General features: G+C 31.8%; 1 protein-coding gene across 4 annotated transcripts in view; it reads left to right on the top strand.

The window, feature by feature from the left end:
* LOC115883928 (eye-specific diacylglycerol kinase) overlaps positions 1–22,976 on the top strand; it is a 317,841-nt gene that overhangs the window by 172,964 nt on the left and 121,901 nt on the right. For all 4 annotated transcript variants that reach the window (XR_004050467.1, XR_004050466.1, XM_030902359.1 and 1 more), the window contains exons 4-7: positions 8,909–9,065; positions 10,535–10,768; positions 16,677–17,140; positions 21,431–21,614. Coding sequence is in view for 2 of the 4 variants with exons in the window: in XM_030902359.1 (XP_030758219.1) it covers positions 8,976–9,065; positions 10,535–10,768; positions 16,677–17,140; positions 21,431–21,614 (972 nt within the window). In the remaining 2 variants the exon portion in view is untranslated. The remainder of the gene's footprint in view (positions 1–8,908; positions 9,066–10,534; positions 10,769–16,676; positions 17,141–21,430; positions 21,615–22,976) is intronic.

Raw genomic sequence — 22,976 nt, 5'->3', positions numbered from 1 at the left:
GCATCCTTGTCGCAACCCTTTTGTGGTGTTAATTGGATTAGATAGCCTGTGTCCTATCTTAACGTACGATTCATTTTCTTTATATAGCTATTTTATTATCTTAAGCAAAGGTCTATCTACTTCTAAGATATTCAATACTTCCCATATCTTGCTGCGGGGAATAGAGTCGTACGCTTTCTCCAAATCAATAAATGCTAGATGGACTTCTTGATCTACTGCTATCTTTTTTTCCATCACCTGCTGCAGGACAAAAAGGTTATCTGTGAAAGATTTCCCCGGTGTGAATCCGCTTTGGTCTTCCGAGATTTGTCACCAATACTGTCCCTGAGCCTACCCTGTAGCACCTTTCCAAAAAGTCTGCTGACCGAACTGTTAATGCTCTATAACAAGTGGGGTCGTTACGATTTCCCTTTTTAAAGATGGACATTATGTGAGCCACTCGCCATTCTCGGGGTAGTTTACTTTGCAGGCAGCACTGGTTAAATAGATCTGCCAGACGCCAGCGCAGTCTTTGGGTTCCACACTTTAACAATTCCGCTACAATATTACCAGGACCTGGTGACCGCCCATTTTTCATTCGATTGAGATCTTGATGGACTTCTCTTTCGCTTATCATTAAAGTGCCTGCAAGGTTGATCTCATCTTCTACTGCTTGAAATTCTGGTCGGTTTTCTGTCAGTAATTCTGCATAGTAGTTGCGCCATTTTTCTATATCCATTCTATTCAAGAGCTTGTCCATTTGATTGGTTTTCATTTGTCGGATTGTTCTCCATACCTCAGTACTCCGTGCGCCCCCTATTAGACTTTCCACTTGCTGACACCTTCTTTCCCAAATATCTGTTTTTCCTACCTTAATGGCGGCTCGTACCTCTCTATTTTTTTGCTTGTAATGACTCCAGTTAGTATCTGTTCGGTCTGAGAGCCATCTTTGATAGAATTTTTGTTTGTCATTGATTAAGGCCTTTATGCTGTCAGTTATCCAAGCTGGTTCATATTTTTTTTTCTGCATGTTCTGTTCACCTAAAACTTCGAAAGCTACTTTTTTAATTAGGGTTTTTAGGTTGGAGGATCGAGTCCATTTAATAAGAGAAATCTTCTTTCTTAAATCTAGCTTAAAAAATAGTCTTCTTCAGTATTGTTCTTTGTTAGAATTTTATACTGCACTAAAATTTCCTTTAAATTTTTAAAACTAATTTGGATTTTTTTAAATTTTAGTTTACATCGTTTTGAAAAATAGTTATGCTTTTTAATAATATTTTTGATGTAATAAGGTCACTGATATTGTTATAATCAATGGCTTTTATAATAAAAAATATATTGGATGTTCCTTGCTTTAATATACAATATGTTGTTAGTACACGAGACCCTAATTTAACGCGGGGTTACTTTCTTCGAAAACACCGCGCAAAAGCAAACCTCGTATACTTAAAGAAGATTTTTATTACATCAACTATACAGAGTAAATCTTCAATAAGTGCAAATATTATTAAGAGTGGTATATTTCGATCTCAGAAATGCGTCTATTAAATTTTTCGGAAAAAAATACTTTATTATACCGGGTGCGTCTCAAAAGTGGGTCACCCCCAAGGGGTGTCTCACTCGGGTAAAAAATGTACACGTACTGCCAAAATATTATTATAGGTGACTGCCATAAGACTGCCAATGACTGCCAGCGACTGCCAAGAAAATGTACAAGTAATTCCAATAGTGAGACACCCCTCGGTCACCCCTATAACTTTTTTATTATTTCAGATAAATTATTATAAAATATTATTATTTCAGATCCTAATTTATGTCATATACTAAAACATACCAAATCTCGTTTTTTTATCTGATAAAATAAAAAAGGTATAGGGGTGAGCCACTTTTCAAACGCACCCGGTATAACATATTCCAGAATCATTCCCTTATACAGGGTGTTTCAAAACAAAAGCGAAAAACTTCAGGGGGTGATTCCTTGTTCAAAATAAAGGCTAGTTTGCTTTATAAACGTTGGATCAAAAGTCAACTATTAGGGAAATATCTCGGTACAAAGATGGCGGAAAAATAATGTTTTTATTTTTTATCTTGAAAACGAAAAGCGATAGACTAATGAAATTTTATGGAAGCATTACTGTTATGAAAACACACTTTCTGGTAATTTTCTCACTTTTTTAAAATGAGTGGAAGGGGTTGAAATAACCTACCCCTATCATTCTTGTTAACGAAATTTAAAGAAAAATCTTATCAAACGCATGCAAAATTAATTTGGATAGCTTAGTTTGTTTAGAGACTTTTTTATCTCTTGTGTTTTGTTGATAAAACTCACCGATTTGAAATTAAAAAATAAAATGTTAAGCATTACCATGTCAGGACAAAAAACATTTTTAGAGAAAGGATCTAGTGAGCTGCTGTAATTTTTTTAGGAAAAAATCTAGTCGCTTTTTTCATTTTTTTTGAAAAAAATCTAGTTGCTAGGCCGCTGTTTAGGATGTTTTTAATATTATTTTATTTGACATTACTCCACTGCAATACGTTATTATCTAGATTATTATTATCGTTATTACCATTAGATTATTTATCTAAAAATGTTTTTTGTCCTGACATGTAATGCTACATTTTATTTTTTAATATGATGACAAGATTTTTCTTTAAATTTCGTTAACAAGAATGATAGGGGTAGGTTATTTCAACCCCTTCCACTCATTTTAAAAAAGTGAGAAAATTACCAGAAAGTGTGTTTTCATAACAGTAATGCTTCCATAAAATTTCATTAGTCAATCTCTTTTCGTTTTCAAGATAAAAAATAAAAACATTATTTTTCCGCCATTTTTATACCGCGATATCTTCCTAATGGTTGACTTTTGACCCAATGTTTATGAAGCAAACTACCCTTTATTTTGAACAAGGAATCACCCCCTGTTAGTATTTCATTAAGAAACACTTTATGTCATAATTCAATAAAACATGATTACCGCATCTTTACACCATATATCCACATGTAAAACAATTATTTACATTTAACCAAAATTTGGGTATAACAGTTACCGAAACCTACCCCTATAATTTAGACCAATTAAACATATGTAACGTATAATAGGAACAGGGAGCATTGTTGTTCTAGTTGTAGCGCAATAACACACCACATTTAGTAGAAAGATATTAGTTGGATCGAACCGACGGAATGGATGGTTTATCGAGCGTCGCCCTTTGCAAGAGAAGATTGCATAGCGTTTGAGAATGAATTAGTTTACGATCGCTGTGGGGAAAGGTCAATTGGGTATCGATCGAGTCCATTTAATAAGAGGAATCTCCTTTCTTAAATCTAGCTTTACATCCTCTTGAAAAATAGTCTTCTTCTGTATTGCTCTCTGTTAAAATTTTATACTGTACTAAAACCCTTTATATCTTTTAAAACTAATTGCTTTTATAATACAAGATTGATTATAAATTTTTATTGCTTAAGTTTTGATACATGAATACTACTAAAGATGGGTATTTTCTTAAATTTTAGTTTACATCGTTTTGAAAAATAGATTTTCTTGGTACTTTAATAATATTTTTAATACAATAAAATTACTGCTAAATTTTTATTATCACTTTATAAAACAGCTATAGAAATAATATACTGAATGTATAGTTTACCTATTTCAGTTTTTTACAACTACAACCGACGTATTCTTTTTATTTATAAACATAAGAAATCAGACACTAGCTAAGGTCATTCTATAATTTTCATAGCTAAATTTAAGTTTAAATTTAACTATGTAAATCAGCTTATCCCCTTCACATATATCGTGTAATTTTCTATTGGGAAACTACGTTACGTCAGTGTGTTCTGGCAAATTCCTGACAATTTGCAATTCAAACGGTTTATTAGAGTAATTTCCTGCGTAGGCCGTTTTTGGTCTATTTTCGGTTTACAAGGCCCATGTCGTAATTGCAAGACAGTAGTTTGAATCTGAATTATTCACTTTGTTTCTGAATCATATCCATATAACACAAAGTTGGGTTACTTATACAATTTTTAACTCAAGAACAGCTGGACCGAATTTTATGATCTCTGATTTGTTGGATTTGCCTATGTCCCTAATAATAGGACAACCATTAAAATATCGAAAAAAAAAATCATGAAAAAAACATATAAATTTAATTTTTAAATATATTTTGGTACGAAACTCACGTCATAACTTCTAGTGTCTTCTATAAAAGCGAATATCTCCAATAAAAATGAAGCTATTGAGATCAAACCAAACCAAAGCAAACTATCGAGAAAAGATATACCTAGATGATAACATTATTTTTAAATTCCTTGCTGTCTTGACATATTCTACAGGGTGTTTCAAACTTTCACCAAAAATTCAACATTTTGTTTTCCCTCGTATAATTGACAAATGGAAACTTTCATTTTTAATTTAGAAAATCATCAAAATCGGCCCAATAGAACAATAGTTATTTTTTATATAAGACGATAAAATGGTATTTTACCGGCGATCGAAAAGATTAATTCACGAGCGATGAAATCGCGAGTGAATTAATTTCGGGAGATGATAATGCAATTTTATCGTTGTGTATAAAACAATATTTTTTCCATAGCGAGTTACGTTTTAAAAAATATTCAGAAATTATTATTTCAAGGATTTTATTACGAGTAGAAAAAATATTGTGCTGGGTTGGCGTTGGTTTCTATGTAATTTGACAAATAAATAAAGCTGTCTGTTTAGTTGTCAGTTTTGAGTCAATATTTTTTAATTCTCTCTCGTGTCGATTGCTGATTGAATTGGAGCTAGAAATGGCTCAAAACGAAATAAGTAAATTACCAACAGATATTCAGGCTGAGGCGACAAACGCCATATCCAAACTACTTCCATTTAAATCCCGAATAACTTATGAAAAGGAATACAAAAATTTTCAAAAATGGTAGCAATTAAAAAACGTGGAAGGAGAAAGATCTAGTGAAAACATACTTTTAGCATATTTTTCTGAAAAATAAAAGAAAATGCAGCCGTCCAGTTTATGCTCGTACAATGCTAAAAAGTACAATACTGGTCAATGAAAACATTGATATTTCAAAGTTAAGGATAAGCTATACCGTTTAAATTTCCGTAGTAGTATATAGTAATATCTAAACTTTGTAGATATAGCAAGCTCATAGCTTTCTTGAAGCAGTCATGTAGCGGTTACAAACCGAAAAAGTCAAAAATTTTAAGCCCAGAAAATGTCGTGAAATTTCTTTGCACTGCTTTTTTGCATTTAATATACCCTTGCGTTAAAGTACTATTTTATCTACTATTTTTGATAGATATAAGGGAATTTTAACAGTTGCTATGGAAAAAACTTTAAAATATAGGTATTTTTTATGTGTATTTTTGATCAGTGCGTTAAAAAAAGAAAAAAATCTGTCGAACTACATTAAAATAAAAAGAAAATAGTATGTAAGCATCTGACAAATTTCATCGCGATGTAGAATCGGCGAAAGTTTGTGGGAAACTCGCACCACTGCCGTTACTGACGTCAACAATTACGAAGTTTGCCGCTCCGCCAAACTATCGTATTCTCATTTTTCGATCTGGCGAAGTCTGACGTCGCAAAGTTTTCCGCCATCGACAAAGAGATTATCAATTTAGATGGATGCGCATTTAGTTTAGGATAATCGAGCGAAATACGGCTTTGAAAGGGCTTTTTCTGTTGAAAATACTATTATATTTTAAATTCTTTAAAATGATTATATTTATTATCATTAAAGAATATATGGTACTAAGTTTGTGATTGGTTCTTTGTGAAATATTAGTATTTTAATAAAATATGCTTTTAGATTTATCAAATTTATTAAGAGTATCTTTAACTCTACATATGTTTCGGCTTGTGACGATTTTTTCAAAAGTTTCTTAAAACTAACTGTCTGACTACACTCGTTTTTTATTTTTTGAGATAACAAAACGAGATTTGGTATGTTAGCTATGGTTATGTTAGTTATGGCCCTGGGTACTTTGTTACTTTATTCGACAGAAAATGACACTCTGAATAGGATGACGTATCATCTGTCAACTTTTGACATTTTCGAATATGGTTTATTTGAAATTGCAACATGGCGATTCATAACGACAATTTCACTGAAAATACCAAGCGTGTGGAACCAAATTATTCGTAAAGTATTCGTGAAAAATACTTTTTCCAAATATGCTAATAAGCCACCCTCTTTCCATTTGAAAAAATTGGGTATGTTTAAAAATACAATTTGGGCATCTTTTAACCGGCCCAGGACAAGACACTAAAAACATTAAACGATCAAATCTATTTTTCTAAGGCTCCTTGATTTAAAATTAGTGTGTTTAACATAGCCATGGCGCTCTAGATTGAACTTTAAAATACAATAATTTGGTTTTAAGCGAAAATGTCAAATGTTGACATATGATATGTTATTCTATTCAAAGTGTCATTTTCTATCTAAAAAAGTATAAAAAATATCAAGGGTGCCATTTAAAAATCAAAAGTAGTCATTTCCGGTGAAACAAGTAGTGTCCGAAAACAATTAAATACGTCAATCATTCCTGATTTATGTCTTATACAAACGTACCAAATCTCGTTTTTTTTTATCTAAAAAAAATAAAAAAGTTATAGGATAACAGTGACTCATTTTGTAAAACACTCGGTATTCATAAATCAATATCTATAGATACAATAGAAGCGTTTTAAAAATAATAACAAAAGCATTCAAGCTATTTCAAACAAATCTTTAATATTTCTTGTTTATTTAGAATAACTGCCTATACAGGGTGTACAGTCACACATACATAACTGCAAATATTTTTAGAGGTAGTATATTTCGACCCCAGAAACACGTCTGAGGTTTTTTCGCGAAAAAATAGTTGAAAATTTGGAGTTTCTTGAAAAATTTTGGAGATTTTTTTTTCATTTTTAGTTAACATATTTTCATAATATGGCAACATAGGTAGTAGATTAAATTTACAACAAAAAAAAAACTATAAAAGATCCAGGTCGCTTTAAATTGAATGTTTTATTTGTTAATACAGTCGAACTAAAAGGGTTTATTTTGGCATACTAAATGACACCTGATACTTGTATTCTTAAAAATCAACCCCTACGCAGAAGCAGGCACATAAACAAACAAGGATAATTAAAAATAAATCAAACTTATCAAAACAATGAAATACAAGCCTCATTTCTTAAGAGAAATGTTTGGGTTTTTATATTAAGCACTATAATCGGAAAACAACAGATAGAAGGGGTGTTTTAGCCTAAGGGTTGATTTATTTACAGACATTTCTCAAAAAAAAGTGTTGTATTACCGAAATCTATCATCGTCTGACACGGATTTTCCTTACTAGTAATGTTTGAAGAGGATCTTAGCTTTAATTTGAAGAAGATTTATGGTATTTGGTCTTCTTGTTTTATTAAATGAAGCAATACAATCTTTATGTAATATAATATATTTTTGGGGTAAATCAGTAGAAGGGCTGTCATTTATTTTAAATCTTTTATAATATTACATGTAGATCAAAGAAAAATTTTAATAATATTTATAATAATATGAAATGTTAATCATACATTAATAAATTATGTGACCCCCGTACTCTGATACTTTATACTTACACTACGTTAATTACAAATACTAAAAACACAAACTTGAAGCTATCACCAAGACATATTTTAACGTTATTATTCTAGCTGTCGTCCGAAATTTCTATTATAAACGCTGCCATAACCGAAATAACTAAAATCATATTTCAGAAGCGCGTGAAAAATCAGATTTTCTCCAGAAAATGGAATGCAGACGCTCTCGCAGTCAGCAACGACATCTGTAATCAAGAGCGAAAATAAATGGGTAATTTTGTCACGGTCATTGTTGCCATCAGAGCACTGTTTTAGCCCGTATAAATGTCAGCGAAAAATATTTTAAACATGCGGACAATTTGACTAACAAATATTCTACTTAGAACTTTTTGCATGTTGAACATCTAACAGTTTGCTGGAAATTGTTTAGATGTACAGTAGTGTAAAGATTTAACTGAATGTAAGAAATAACAAAGAAATAAAAAGTAAAATAAAGATACAGAACACAAAATTGACATACATTTATGGATTAATAAATTATACTGGGTGAGTCTTAAATAAGTGCAAATGTTTTTAGGGATAGTATATTTCGACCTTAGAAACACGATTATGAGGTTACTTTTGCGAAAAAAATTTTTGCAAAATTTGAAATTTTTTAGTTAAAAAACATAATTTATAAATTTTATTGCAACATAGGTAATAGATTAAATTTACAAGAAAGAAACCCCAAAAAAGATCCAGTGGTTCTCAAATTTTAAGCAATTTTTTTGCAAATTTTCAAAGTAAAATAATTCGGTTATTTAGGACTTATTTGAAAAACGGTAAAGAGAAAATATGTTTCTTTTGTCGAGATCAACCAGCCCTAAAAATATTTGCACTTATTTAAGATGTGAAACAGGGTGTCCCATTTTAGTGTGTTTTACACACACAGGGTGTCCCATTTTAGTCTCGTTTACGAGTAGAGATGCAAAGATGCGGTTTTTACATTACTTGCTACTTTTTTATGAAACAGGAAGTGACCGAGAATAATTGAATATATCAATCAATCTTGATTTATGTCTTATTCTAACTTACCAAACCTCGTTTATTTATCTGCAAAAATTAGAAAGTTATAGGGGTAAGCCAATTCTGAAAAACACCGGCCATATCAGGATACACATCAGAGGCCATTGTAAAATGAACCTGGTGCAACGATTTTACAAAATCGCAGTTTATTCCTTTATATCGTTAATTTTTTCTTTCGTATATTAAAATTTAGTAACGATAAATAAATATTTTGAATTTGAATTTGAATGTGTACAATTTTCTAGCATCTAGGCTAACACAAACTAAATGGGTTTTGTTTGGCTGTTAGTTTCAGAATGAGAAAGACGTGGTTTAATGAGCGGGGAGGGTTACGGCAGCGGGCGGCTCCCTGAGACATGCAGCGGCTCAGAACCACCTTCAAAAGGTCCCGCACGCCCACCGGAGCCGAAATGAAGACCCAGAGCAGCCTGGAGGTGCCCAAGCAGGTAACAAATCCAAACAATCAAACTTATTTTAATCTCAATATTAAATAATGTCTATACCTCTGTGACGGATTCTCTTAGTAAGAAAATCTACAAAATATTTTTTTTTTGTAAACACCGTTGCGTTAATCCAAGGGAGAACAACTTGTCAGCGGTGTTTACCTAATAAAACAAATTTTTCTGACGGATAAAAATGCCTAAGTTTCGGGAAATATATCTCTTCCTATCGTAGGATGCAAAAAATCAAAGTATTTTTAAGAAACACCCGGTATGCATAAGTCAATACTTATATAGATACAATAGAAGCGTTTTAAGAACAATAACAAAAAAATTCAAATTCAATTTTCAACAAATCTTTATTATTTCTTATTTATTCGGAATAACCGTCTATACAAGGTGAATCTTGAATAAGTGCAAATATTTTTGAGGGTAGTATATTTTGACTCAGAACACGTCTATGAGGTAAATAAAAAAAATACCGTCTCAAATAAAACTTTGGAAATTTGGATTTTTTTGGAAATTTTTTGAAAAACTTTTTGGATTTTTTTTTTAATTTTTAGTTAAAAAACATATTTGCATAATATGGCAACGTAAGTAGTAAATTCCAGAAAAAAAACCAGTAAAGATCCAGTGATCTCAAAATTTAAGCCAAATAATCTATTTTTTTTAAATTTAATCTTTTAATTTTTTTTTGTAAGCACCGTTGCGTTAATCCAAGGGAGAACAACTTGTCAGCGGTGTTACCTAATAAAACAATTTTTTCTGACGGATAAAAATGCTTAAGTTTCGGGAAATATATCTCTTCCTATCGTAGGATGCAAAAAAACAAAGAAACGAAGAAAAAAACTATTTAAAATATCTAAATACAGCTATTCAAGAACACTTAGTTTTTTTCAACAGATACGTCTATGAAAAACCGTTGACGTTCTGTTAAAATGACATTATATATCAAGTTAAACTTCAAAATTAACATTTACTACCTCATAACAGGTAACTTAATGGGGTAAAACCAAAAAGCCTCAAAGTTTCTGTATATCATTATTTTTTATTTGTTTTTAATTTTTACTTACGTTATGTTATCTCTAGATTCATTATGTTTGCCTGTTTCTTAGGCCACTATTAGACTATAAAAAATTTTTGTCAAAAATGTTATATAAAAGATATTTTATGACGAATTTGACAGTGTAATATGTGTGATTTTATAAAATATTGTATATTAACACCGTCAAATTTTTCTTAAAATATCTTTTATAAAAGATATTTGACAAAGAAATTTCATAGTGTAATGGTGGCCTTACTTATGCCTTTCAATTAATTAACTTCACACCTCCGTAAGAACTTAGTTGTACGAACAAATTCACATCTAATTCAACTGTCACCATACTCAACACAAATAACCAATACCCGTCATCAAATCAACCAATACCCTTCATAACACAATATTCTAATCCTCTTTTCCGCTTTTTTTCCAGATCCGTTCGGCCTCCTTCGACGAAATCCAGCTTGAAGCGAAGCGGATCCAGGCGGCGGCGGCTGCGCGGGGCCAGCACGCGCCGGCCGACGCGCAGGCGTTGCTGCGCGTGCCACAGTATGAGCAGCAGCGGTCGCGCAGCGTCGACTCGGGCTCGACGGAGGAGACTGGAGCCTACCTGGAGGTGCCTCCCAGGCGGTTCCAGAGGAGGAGGTCGTCGGGTGCCAAGAGTCCGGTGGGTACCGATATATAGGCTGTTCTTAGATTTATATATAACTTTTGAACTATAAAACATTCGTGATCTGCGGAGAGTATCAATTGTTTGGTTAAGAGAAAGAGCAACAACAATATCGAACGTCAACATAGTTGTTATTTCATTACTGTTTATTTATAAACTCAGATGAGAAAAAAAAACGCTACGGAAAATATTTTCGTCAACTTTAAAGTGATATATTTTTATTATCTTAACCCTATCTTTATGAATTTTTTAGCAAACTGTATATAAATATACCAACTAATTCGTAAACTCAGTTTATCATAAACTTTAGTACTTGGCTTATTATACAAGGTTAATCGAAGGGTTGTTTTTTACCCTAATTTTAAAACATTCTGTGCAATAATTTTTTAACTGAGTAAATTTTTTTGAAACATTAGTTATTTTTTAATATGACGAGGTGGCTTCGGTAACCTTTATCGTCATCATGCAAGCAAATGGTATCCGTTGGTTTAGTATCAACATGACAGACTGCCATGTTTTACATGTTTTTTTTTTCAAATTGATATTAACTCAAGTTGACCTTATACTTGGTTCTCTACAGTATCAAAGAAGTAATATTTTAAAAACTACAGAGTACTTTTATTCCATTAAATAGATACAAGTTTATATGGAAAGTAAGTTTGTGTTTCGCGTATTTCAATAAAAAAAATCTATGATGCCACTGCCCACATATTTTTAAGGTTAGTTCGATATCATGTTTTCTGTTAAAATTCGAACAGTAAACCTAATATTTTCGGAACACTGGGCCATCAATCATGATTCTCTATAGAATGAAATATGGTAATAAAGATGCCTGGACTATTTTTATATTAAATTTTTTCGTGTTATAATTTTCAAAATTAAATATTACTTTTATGAAATATCTATGAAAAAATTGAGAATGAAAGTGATATAAACCATAATAATTTATTACTACTAACTAATCAAAAAATAGAATTGCGAACTTATATTCGTATTCTTCCAATTTCCATTATCCTATTCAAACGTAAGAGTGGAAACGAAATCTAAAACGAGACAAATTGATATCAAATATTGATAAAAACTATGCTATTTTTAGAATACATCCAATTTGGAACCCGTCCATTTATAGAAACTTTGTGTTTTAATAGAATAGTGGCGGTAAGGTGGGTGTCATACGTAATTCAGTAAGGGTAGAAACCTTAGATCATGAATACTACATGGATAACGTCATCCTAAGCATTCTTTTTGAAGTGAAATTTTTTACGAGCGCTGGGTGTAAAAATTCAAGGTCGTGACACAAGAGCTGAATGACCGAGATGAAAAGAGGTAAGGATCGCACAAACAAAGTAAATCGCTATAAATAATAACAAAAACAGACCACACAAATTGTTGGTTAGGTTTAAAATTTCTTCTCTCCTTAAATAAATTTTAACGCGTTAACATTATTAGGCATTTGCATAAAAGTGTGTATTTTGGGCGGTATTTCATAAAATTTGCAGGCTATTGAGGAAACAGAAAATGTACAGATTACAGAAATAAATTGATATATAATATTATTTATATTAAAACTAAAAAACTATTTATCACTTTTTCAGACGTTCAATCTTTTTCAAACCTTCGCAAAACTTCAAAAACTTCTTTCGCCTTCTGTCAAACCTTCGTTCAAAAACTTTTTCAAACCTTCAATTTAATAACTGTTAGTAAACATTTGTTGTAATAGTAAAATACCACTGCCAAATTGGTCTCCGTTGCATCCACTCAGTGATGTTTATAAAAAATAACTAACTCATATTATATATTTTCTTCTAGTGGCTAAAAACCACAAATCTTCTCAGGTATAGACTTGTATATCTATGTTAACATCAAAATTGGAGTGTTATAGCACTATCCACAAACGAATATATGATCTATGGTAAAAACACCTGAAATATAGGTTAGCTACCGTAAGAGAGAAGATACTGAAATCTGCCTATCGATTTGCTTGAGCAAGGGCATTATTTCTGTAAATATCAGTCGACATAGTTGACATAGAAACGCGTATTGCTGTATATAAATACGTTTCATACTCAATAGTTCGCACTGGGGCTCCGTCTCAACAAGTTATCGTTTGTAATAGAGACGTTAAACAATTTAGTTTTGGTATAGTTTAATGTGGGATGTTGTTAATGTTAAGTGAAATAAATTGTTATTGGTGTTAAAAAAGTTAAAGGAATATTATACAGTGTAGTTTAAAGATAGCCTGTAATAATCGTGCGTATTTGATAATTTTTGTTATAAACAAACAATAAAAATGAGTTGTATATGTCGATTATAGGTAATTATGCTTAAACCTGTGTCTTTTTTTGTCCCACATTTGTATATATTTCGAGAAAAAATAATTTTCTGAAAATAGATTTGTGTGTCTGAAAACGATCTATCTTTCTATAAGTAATGTTAATTTTTGACAAATTTTATGTGACATTTTTAGTAAATGATGTCTAGAGATTGACCTCGCCAGAATTATCATCGATTGTTATTCCTCAGCCGTCTTTTTTTTCGATCATACGGTATTATAGCTGATAAAATTGAATACATTTATTAACATTACGATTCCGCAACTTGGTATCTTTAAAACTTTATTTTTTGTCACATAATCAAGATCTACTCAAAGTAAATTATAAAAATGAAAATATATCCCGAAAGCTTTGTCTAATCTAAGGGATAGGCAACACTAATAGTATTTTGAAAAAATAATAAATCTCTATTAGAATAACATACAGGGTGTTCCATTTAAAATAAAAGAGTAACTTGCATTTAAAAGTGATCAATGTTCAATATTAATTTTATCTCGCCCTGTATAAATTTTCTTGTCAAATGTTATTTTTGTTTAACTTAGGATGGTTATTTTAACTAAATATTACGCCATACAGAGTAAATTATATTTTAGGTAGCTTTTATTGAAGTTTAAAGTTTATTCTGTATTTTTAGAAAGTGTTTAATATAACCAAAACCTTATATTTTAGTCATATGCTTTTTTAATGAAACTCACCTTTATTTATTTTCTAGAATCCGAAAATGTATTAATATATAGAGTGTTCCATTACAAAATAAACTTTATTTGTAACTATTTGCTGATATCCTGTAAAACTGTATGTATTTTGAAAATGCTCCAAATAACCTACATAATATGCTCACAAAATATCATTCAAGACAAACTGTCGCTTTTTAGAGCTTCCTGAGTGTACGTGATGCATAATCCTGTATTTCACAGACTTTTTGCCATTATCAGTGCCTGATAGATCTTTTTTTTTTCTTTTTACTGAATTTAGACAGATATTCTAATGCCAGGGGCAAATTAGAGCAAATTAAATGTATACAGACTTTTCATAAATGATCCCGGAATCCAATCCAGGCTGGCACGGAAATATTTGTCGGCAAATTTGCCATGTTTGCTTTCAGGTAATCCATCCTACTTTATGGAATATTTAAATCCCGACCTGGATATGTACGAAATTAGAAAATCTTTTCAATAATTCAATTCGTGAAAGTTTAACATTGTTTCTCTCTTTGTCTGTGAACCTTTTTCAATGTTATTTTGTTCGACTGCCGAAAGTATTTTTACCTTGGTTAGAAAATGTTTTTAGCTGGAAATTCTGAAGTTTGTATGATGATATTTTTACTTCAAGTTATTCTCAAATTTCGGTTTATAAATAATATGTATTAATTTTGTGTTTTAGCCTTAAAATATTAAATAATAAAAAATTAATTTCAAATTCTTTTGCGATTTTTTTTGCGAAAGAACTCATAGTCGTGTTCCTGGAGTCGAAATATACCACCTTGAAAAATATTTGCACTTATTTAAGACTCGCCCTGTATAATAGAAGCAAATTTCAATAATGCCTGTATAATTATCGATTAAAAAAATAATTTACTTATATTTAAGTTATATTTTTTTATCATTAGATTTTTTGATCCCAGTCGCCTTGACTAATTATGATTCGCAAATTACTTCAAATTACTTATACATGGTGAGCCTGAAATAAGTACACACCTTTTCACAGGACTAGTAGATCTCGACAAAAGGAACATATTTTCTTTATGTGGTTTTTCAAAGAAGTTAATACTCGAGTTATTTACTTTGCAAATTAAAAAATATGTATATTTTTTGCTTTAATTTTGAGAACCATCGATTTTTTTACTTTATTATACTATACGTATAAAATATATAATACATATAAATTCATATGTATTTTATATTTTATAATAATTATATTATTACAAGATATTTTGTTTTCAATATACTAACTTTACATGAGACACTAAATTTGTTTCAAAAGCTAAGATAAATTCACTGAAATGGTCTATTTACCTTATCCTATAGAATATCTTACAAAAGGTAAAGGCTGTTTTATTTAATATCATTAGCAAATGGAGAACTAACTGTGACCGTAATCTTCCTTATATCTATTATGTATTTAGTTTCAACCCTTCAATTAAATATACCTCTTAAATAACCTTAATTTTCTCTAAAGCTCTTTCTTCTATCAACCCATTTCTAAAGAAATATTATTTCTCTATGAACTAATTATTATTAAAATAATATAAAAATGGTTCAGTTTTTTATGTGAAATCATATTGATTCTTGTGAAATTATAAAATATTATATATATTTTTTGTTAGTGTATGAAGGTATTTTGAATACTTAATCAAACTATTTTTTGTTATAATATAAAAACTTATGATATCCATTTTGTTATTGCCGCTTTTATGTATTTTATTTTCTACTGAATTTAAAAAGGTGTTTTATGTCCAACTTTAACATTTTTCTCGATGAGTTCGTCGGTGCTGTCACCATCGGAGAACAATCGGTATATACAAATACACGGGTTTAAATGGTATACGAGAAAAACTTTATACAGAGTGTCCGGAAATTAATGCAACAAAATTTGGTCATAGATTTTTGAAAAAAAAGGTGACCCATATTTTTGGTTTGGTTTGGTGGCCTCCCTTTTCAGATTTACAGCCTCCTGAATTTCGCCCCTAAAAAGAGTTTTTTTTTAATATCTCGGGGCCCTGTTGGACGAAAATCACTAAATTTGGTACACAGGGGTTTTCTGGTATGCAGAATCAGATAGTGCTATGCTTTTTGCCTCTTAAGACACTTTTTCGTGGACCCCCTTGCCTTTGGAGCCCCAAAACTTCGGTCAGGTGTTTAAATTTCTTAAAAATTATTAGCTCGTTAGAAAGCCCATTGAATTTAGAAATTTTTTGTCGCTTGGAATTTGTTAATTTGTAAAACGCACAGTTTTCGAGAAAAATGACAAAATGTGATTGAATGGCAGATCGAGATTCATATGAAATTTTATTCTACTACATTTAGGTTACAAACAACTTTAGACTTTGGGCTGTAATTCCGAAAAGGGGGACCACTGGCCAAAAATAAAAAATACGGGTCACCTATTTTTCTTTCAAGAATCTATGACCAAATTTTGTTGCATTAATTTCCGGACACCCTGTATAATTATTCTAAAATTATAACTCGTGAAAATTCTAAATTTAAACTAAAAAAGTTAATATATTGATATTTACTAGAAAAAAAAGTAAATATTTTGATATTTACTTTTTCAGAAGGTGTAACGTGTATTATACTTATTATTCAAGCTAATAAAACTTTAGATGGGTTCAACTATGGTAGCGAGCATAGTTTTACGCACCGGTTTTGCTAATGGTTACATAACTTGGGTTATTTCGGCTATAACGAAATTTTTGAAGGTACATAAACAAGGCAGTCCCCCTCCGAATTAGCCTTAGCCGCAAAAATGAGACGTTAACTTGAAATACTTAACTTTTACCTTCAATTGATAATTTAACAGCCTTTATTGTTTTTAGCTACATTATCTAATCAAATTGCCTTGTTTTGTTTCAGGTATGCGTGCACTGCGCCTGCGTGGAAGAGTACAACCGCCTGAACCCTCCGGAGGACCCTCCTCCCCTGGACGCTTGCGAGCGCCTCTACCTGAGCGACACCTCCTCCTCGGAGGACATTGAGGAGGAGGAGGACGAGCCGAACAACGACGAGGATGAGGAGGTAGAGGTAGAGGAGGAAGAGGAGCGGCCGTCGAGCGGTCGCGACTACAGCCGGGAGAACAGCGGCGGTACGACGGGCACGGGCACGGGCACGGGCACGGGCACGGGCACGGACTACAGCCGGGAGAATAGCGAGGAGCGGCAACAGCGCGCGGCCGAATGCAGGATCACGGTGACGCTGTCGCCGACACTCATGTCGCCGGGGGCGCTGCAGTCGCCCCCGCCCGTGCCGATGTCGCCTGTCATCGAGTTCTTTCCGGCGGACGGGGAACCGGAAGTGCCGCTCACGCCTACGCAGACCAGGTAGGTTTGGGTCTTAAGCTCCATTCAGAACGCCGAAATTAGTGGTTTCAATTCTAAAGCTTCATTCAGAACGCCGAAATTAGTTGTTTCAATCAGCGTAGAATTTTGTTCCTATAATGTTAATAAAAGCATTCACAACGTCAAAATTAGTGGTACTAATTTTCAATTAGTGGAAAAAGTTAAAAACATAACTTTTCCACTAATTATACTTCCGAATTTGCCGATTATGCCATTTTGACCTTTAATTGAAATAGTACAGGATCCGGCTGTATGATTATTACGCTCATCGTATTTTTAATCAAACCCTAATTTTTATGTATATTTATAGGAGAATGCACTTTTCACAGGGTGCCTAGCAAAAACTTGCCGCAACTAAGGGTTGCCACGTTTCAAAGTTTTTCCTTCAACCTCTGCAACAGTGCGTTGGGTATCTGTAGCTCTTATAATAAAAAACTTTTTTTAAAAGGAATTTTAGTGCTAAACTAAAGTATTCAGGAAAATAGCTCAAAAAAGTGTGAGTGGATCGGGATGACTTTTTTAAATTGAACATAAAAATACTTGCATTTTTGGTTTCCTTTCTGATCACTTTACATAATGCTAAGATATTATTAAATATGTTTTAATAGTTTCAAAGACAATAAATAAATGAAAAAAGAAGTGTTTTCAGACTTTTTTTTAAAAAATTAATAAAAATACAAGAAATGTTCTGAAATCAAAAGTATATTGTATTTAATTTAGATGGTCTGTATTTAACTTGCTATAAATATCGTAATCTTAAACTATATAGGGTGTTTTTTTTTAAATTTTATGCCAAATTTGTTTAAATATAAAATCATTTTTTTTTCGCTTTTTTTTTAAATAGAACACCCTGTAGGTATATTATTTCTTTGTTAGATGGAGAATTAAAAAATGAATATTTTTCGAATTTAAAGTATTACAAATATTTTACCAAAAAGTAATTACCAAATTTGTATTGTTATCATATTTGATAAGCTAAAGAAGAAAAAGTAAAATGGTATCTATAATTTTTTTGGCGAAAAGTGGAAATAAGTTAAAGAAACGAATAAACTTTTTGAAACAGATCAACCCACGCAAAGAATGTCGAGATCCACAAATTGGACCTGATTGGTAGCTTTAAAAGGAATGAAGGGACACGAAACTTAGAGATAGAAGTAATTAGGGACTCCTAAAGTTGGAATTCTTGTATTTTGTTTTTCCTTTGAGAACAGGAAAAAAATGATGTTAGTCTCTGCCATCTTTTTTCCTTTTTTGCATTACCCTGGTACACTATTATGTCGCTTATATTCTGAAAAGTTTATATATTTTACGAGATCTAAACACTGAAAGTTACTAAAGCTTTAGACCAAAACCTAAGAATAAAAATTCTTCTTTTCTTGAGAACAGAAAAAAAAACAATTTTCATTCATAAGCTTGAAAATAGTGGAATAGATTAGTGGTTTCAAATATAGGTACTTTATAGTTTTTAGTTTACGACCATTCACATTGTCTAAAAATTTCAATTAAAATTAATAGAATATCCTAGCAACAGCTTTCGGTAGTCAGTTCAGGATACTTACCTAATAAAGATTTCGTAACGCTCACTCACCTAATAAAGATTTCGTAACAAGCATTCTTAAACTCAAATTGCCAATTTTACTTTTGCCAAGCCAAAGACAAATACACGTGGGGAAAAAATACCTTTTAAAATATTTTTTCGCCTCAACGAAGTTGAAATAAAAATAAAGGAAAAAACTTACGTAAAAACGAGTTAAAAGACACTCGAAACGTTAATGTTCTTAACGATAGAGGAAACAGGAGATATCTGAAGAAGGAATCAACTTTATTATAGTCTGTTCAACGACAATATCCTTGACAGTGTGTCTGTATTTGTCTGTATTTAAAAAAAAACACATACCAAAAAAAGATATAAAAAAGACTTCCTGCTTTCAAGCCGTGTTTCAAGCTCAAGCAACTTCCTGCATTTATTGTTACATTTATCAATATAATTATTCAATATGATTATTATTTACCTATCGTGTGCTGTTATTTTACAGATACTCCAGTTTTTGGTATAATATACAAGATAATATACAAACTTTATTTGTGGCTAATCCAACTCTCTGGCCATAATCTCCGCCGGCAAACTGTCTCTGAGCACTGAATATTAACTGTAAACTATAGTCTGGGTCAACACTTAATTTCCCCTTTGCGTTTTTCTCCTCTTAATTTAAAAAAAACACGAAACACGGGTAATAACACAGTCCAAAATGCAAAATATTGATCATTCCTATTTGACATAATTTAACACAAAATTATAACCTATAATTTGGCAAGACTTTGACAACTCTCAAAAATCTTAAGTCGAGTTTATACGCATCGGCATCCGATTGTCGTTCATCGTTCTGTTAAACCAATAATATTGAAATATGATCTGTAATTTTTTAAATAAACCAATAAAACTGGTTAAAAACAACAAGAGATGACGCATGACGGATTTATATAACGTGCTGGCAACTGTTACTTTTGGGTCGGCATTTACATGTGCGGAAGTAAATCGCATAGGGATCTTATTAAGTCGGAGTGAGAGAATTGCGACCGACCGACGCGACGCGCGACGGTTTGCTGTTGCGGCGTTGCCGATACGCCTTTCCCTATCAAGTAAAGTAAAATCACGATCGCAAACCGCTTATTTTTAAAAGACTTTTTTTTCAAGAGATAACTAGATAAAATCATTAAGTTTGTAATGTTTCTGAGCATCTGAAATGGAATTATAAGGATATCGTTAGGGTGTCATTTTTTTATAACGAGAAAACGTCAGTAATCGCGATAATTTAAAAATTCAACTTTTTAACACATAACAGGCCATAACTCAAGATTGAAACTAACTCAATTGAAACTTTTTTTTATTTTCAAGATCGGATATTTTACAATATGTTTACATAAGAAAAATTCGATAAGGTTGTTTTTTCCATTCAAAAATTGTAAAGAATCCATCCATTTACTTTTAGAGCATAGCAATTTTCAGCAATCGTGTAATTTTTTTATTGATAAAGATTTTCACATACTGTCTACAAAGAAAATACAGCAGAAATATTAACAAACTTCTTGAAAAAACTACAATCTATTATTTCTAATAGATTTCGAGATATCGATTTTTGAATTCAGGGTATTAATAGCGCGACCACTATCGAACACCCACTCAATTCCACTTATTTTTACCAAAAATGCAAGTGTTTCTAGCTTGCACTTAAAAAAATTCAAGCTATAGGGAAAATTACAACGACTCGTTTATAAATAAACAAATCAAGTATCACGAGACGTAATTAAATCGTGAAGCTGAACGCATGACGTACACCTTTCCCTAGAATTTAAGTACTGACAGAGGTACTGATTGAGTCGACCGGTCAACTGCGACAAATCTGCTATATCCCCTTCCACGTCTCTTAACGATGTGCACAGTTTCTCGGTTTATTTCATATGTTTGGCAACCTATTTACTGTCCTCTCTTTGTTCAGTACATTATAAACGCATTGTACTCTTCTTACATACGGAAATCTCGGCCCAAGACTAACGTTTGCCATCCCTTAGTACAAACCTATCCATAGTTAACTTAAAAAATATTAGAAACGTAGATGCTCTAAACTTTGATTGGTTAGAAACGGTTAACCAATCGAAACTTTTAAATTCAACCAATAAAATTAATATCGTATTATCGTATCGTCGGACAACGGATGCATGAAAATCAAGCTTTATTGGGAACCGGTTTTTTTGTAACCTAGTAACGATATATCCAGATTTTATAGCAATATAATTGTGTTATTTATTTACAAGCTTCACTTCGTTAAATAAAATTATAATAAAAATAATAGGTTTTATTCAAATCGTGTTTTTTTATGTAGAAAGATAAAAAAGTCTTCGAAATTATAATTCGAACGGGCCTCTCCAATTTTAATTTCTATTCAAATATTCGGCGTTCTGTTTTCTGAAAACCCGCTGAAAAAAATATCATTTGCCAGCACGATTTTTCTCCGGTTTTCTTTCCTGATTAGCATTTCAGGAATCCGGATTTTAATGGATTTCTCCAAATTAAAAAATGGCGTGTTTTTAAGTGTATACAGGGTGATACATTTAATGCGGGTAAACAAAGTAGGCTCTTCCTACATTAACCTTAGCAACAAAAAAGAGACGTTATCTTAAAATACTTTACTTTGCTTATTATTTTCTAAGCTGTAGAAGAATCCGTTACACTATTGTCTTGTTGAAAATTTATGACATTTTTTTATGTTCTAGGAGAAAATCGATACATCGGCAAGAAGCGTTTTTTGCCGAACCCACCGGTACGTCTTTAGAGAACATGTCGGAGGGTGGTGCTTCTGAGCCGTGCTCAGATCGAACATCAGAAGGCGCTCTGTCGGAAGGAGACGCCATCAATACTACCATCCCTGGTCTGGTGGTGCGCGACATCTATCTACAGGTAAGAACAAACTAAATGTACAGGGTGTCCCATTTCCGTATTTTTTATGGGGTTTTCCCTTTGAATAAGAAGACTAAGGAAGGAGCATAATGCTATCCATGTATTCATGCATGGTGGGCGGAAAAAGCGCCATAAAAGCACTCTAGGGTGGGGATCCTTGACAGTTCCGTTTGACGATTCATTTGACACATTTGAATTTGATTTGAAATTTTGTGGATTTGTCAGTCTTTAAGGAGCTTATTTTATGTTATTTATTATTTATTCTACTACTGATAGTTGTATAAAGGTAGTAAATCTAGATGGAAATTATGGCAGCACTTAAATTAACAGTGACACTATCGCGATTTATCGAAAAAGACTCTAAAATAGTTGGTTGTGTAGCGTGCGGTAGATCTCGGCAAAAATTGAGTGAAATAATGGAACAGCTTTTCGCTAGTAAGTGACTATATAATATACATACGTGTAGTAAACCGATCATTTATGAAATTCACTTAAATTAACTAACTTATATATTTTTCTTGCATTTTAGCTTTTATTTATTACTTGTCAAAGATTAGATGTCAAAGAATTTAGATATGTTAATTTGTCTTATCTGCTTCAGTAGCGTATCGGATGTTTGTGGTAATAAATACTTATAGAACTTATCTATTTTTATTAGAATTATAAATTTTTATAACAATTTTAATAACTACCAACATTTATTCACAACGTAAAATAAAACAACAAATTATTGAGTCTACCCCACGTCTACTACCACCTACATCATAGTTTTACATTTTTTAAATCAAATTAGAACGACACTGATAAAACGGAATTTAAGTCGGCCATATTTGAGGCCCATCGCGGTGTACCTAAGATTTTTGATATGCTTCTTCCTTAGTCTTCTTATTCAAAGGATTTTCTGGTTTATGAGTAGAGATACAAATATGGCGATTTTCACACCACTGGAAGAAATGTCTCCTTTGGTAAAAATTGCTACGAGCACCGTACTCAAGATATTTAGAATGGAAATAGTCAATACATGTCATTAGAACTTTTTATTTTTTATGCTAATCATGATTTTTTTATTGAATCTTTGATACAAAAACATTTCAAATTTATTATTTCAGACTAACGGTATCCAGTCACCCTGTATAATTTTTGTCAGTTATGACATGTATTGGCTATTTTGTTTCCTAATATCTGGACAACACTCGTAGCGATTTTTACCAAGAGACCTTTTTTACGTAAAAGATTCCGGAAATGTAGATTTTTTCACTCGGTATTGTAAAGTTTCCCTAATACAATTTGGACCACTCTGTATAATGATTAACAACACTGACGTATTTAATGTAATATAGACCTGCGTGCTTGAATAATGAT

The sequence above is a fragment of the Sitophilus oryzae genome, unplaced genomic scaffold, assembly GCF_002938485.1.
Source record: "Sitophilus oryzae breed Bouriz unplaced genomic scaffold, Soryzae_2.0 scaffold_2006_pilon_pilon, whole genome shotgun sequence".
Taxonomy (NCBI): Eukaryota; Metazoa; Arthropoda; class Insecta; order Coleoptera; family Curculionidae; genus Sitophilus; species Sitophilus oryzae.
Note: the sequence above shows the minus strand (reverse complement) of the source record. Positions and strands in the feature narration are given on the sequence as shown.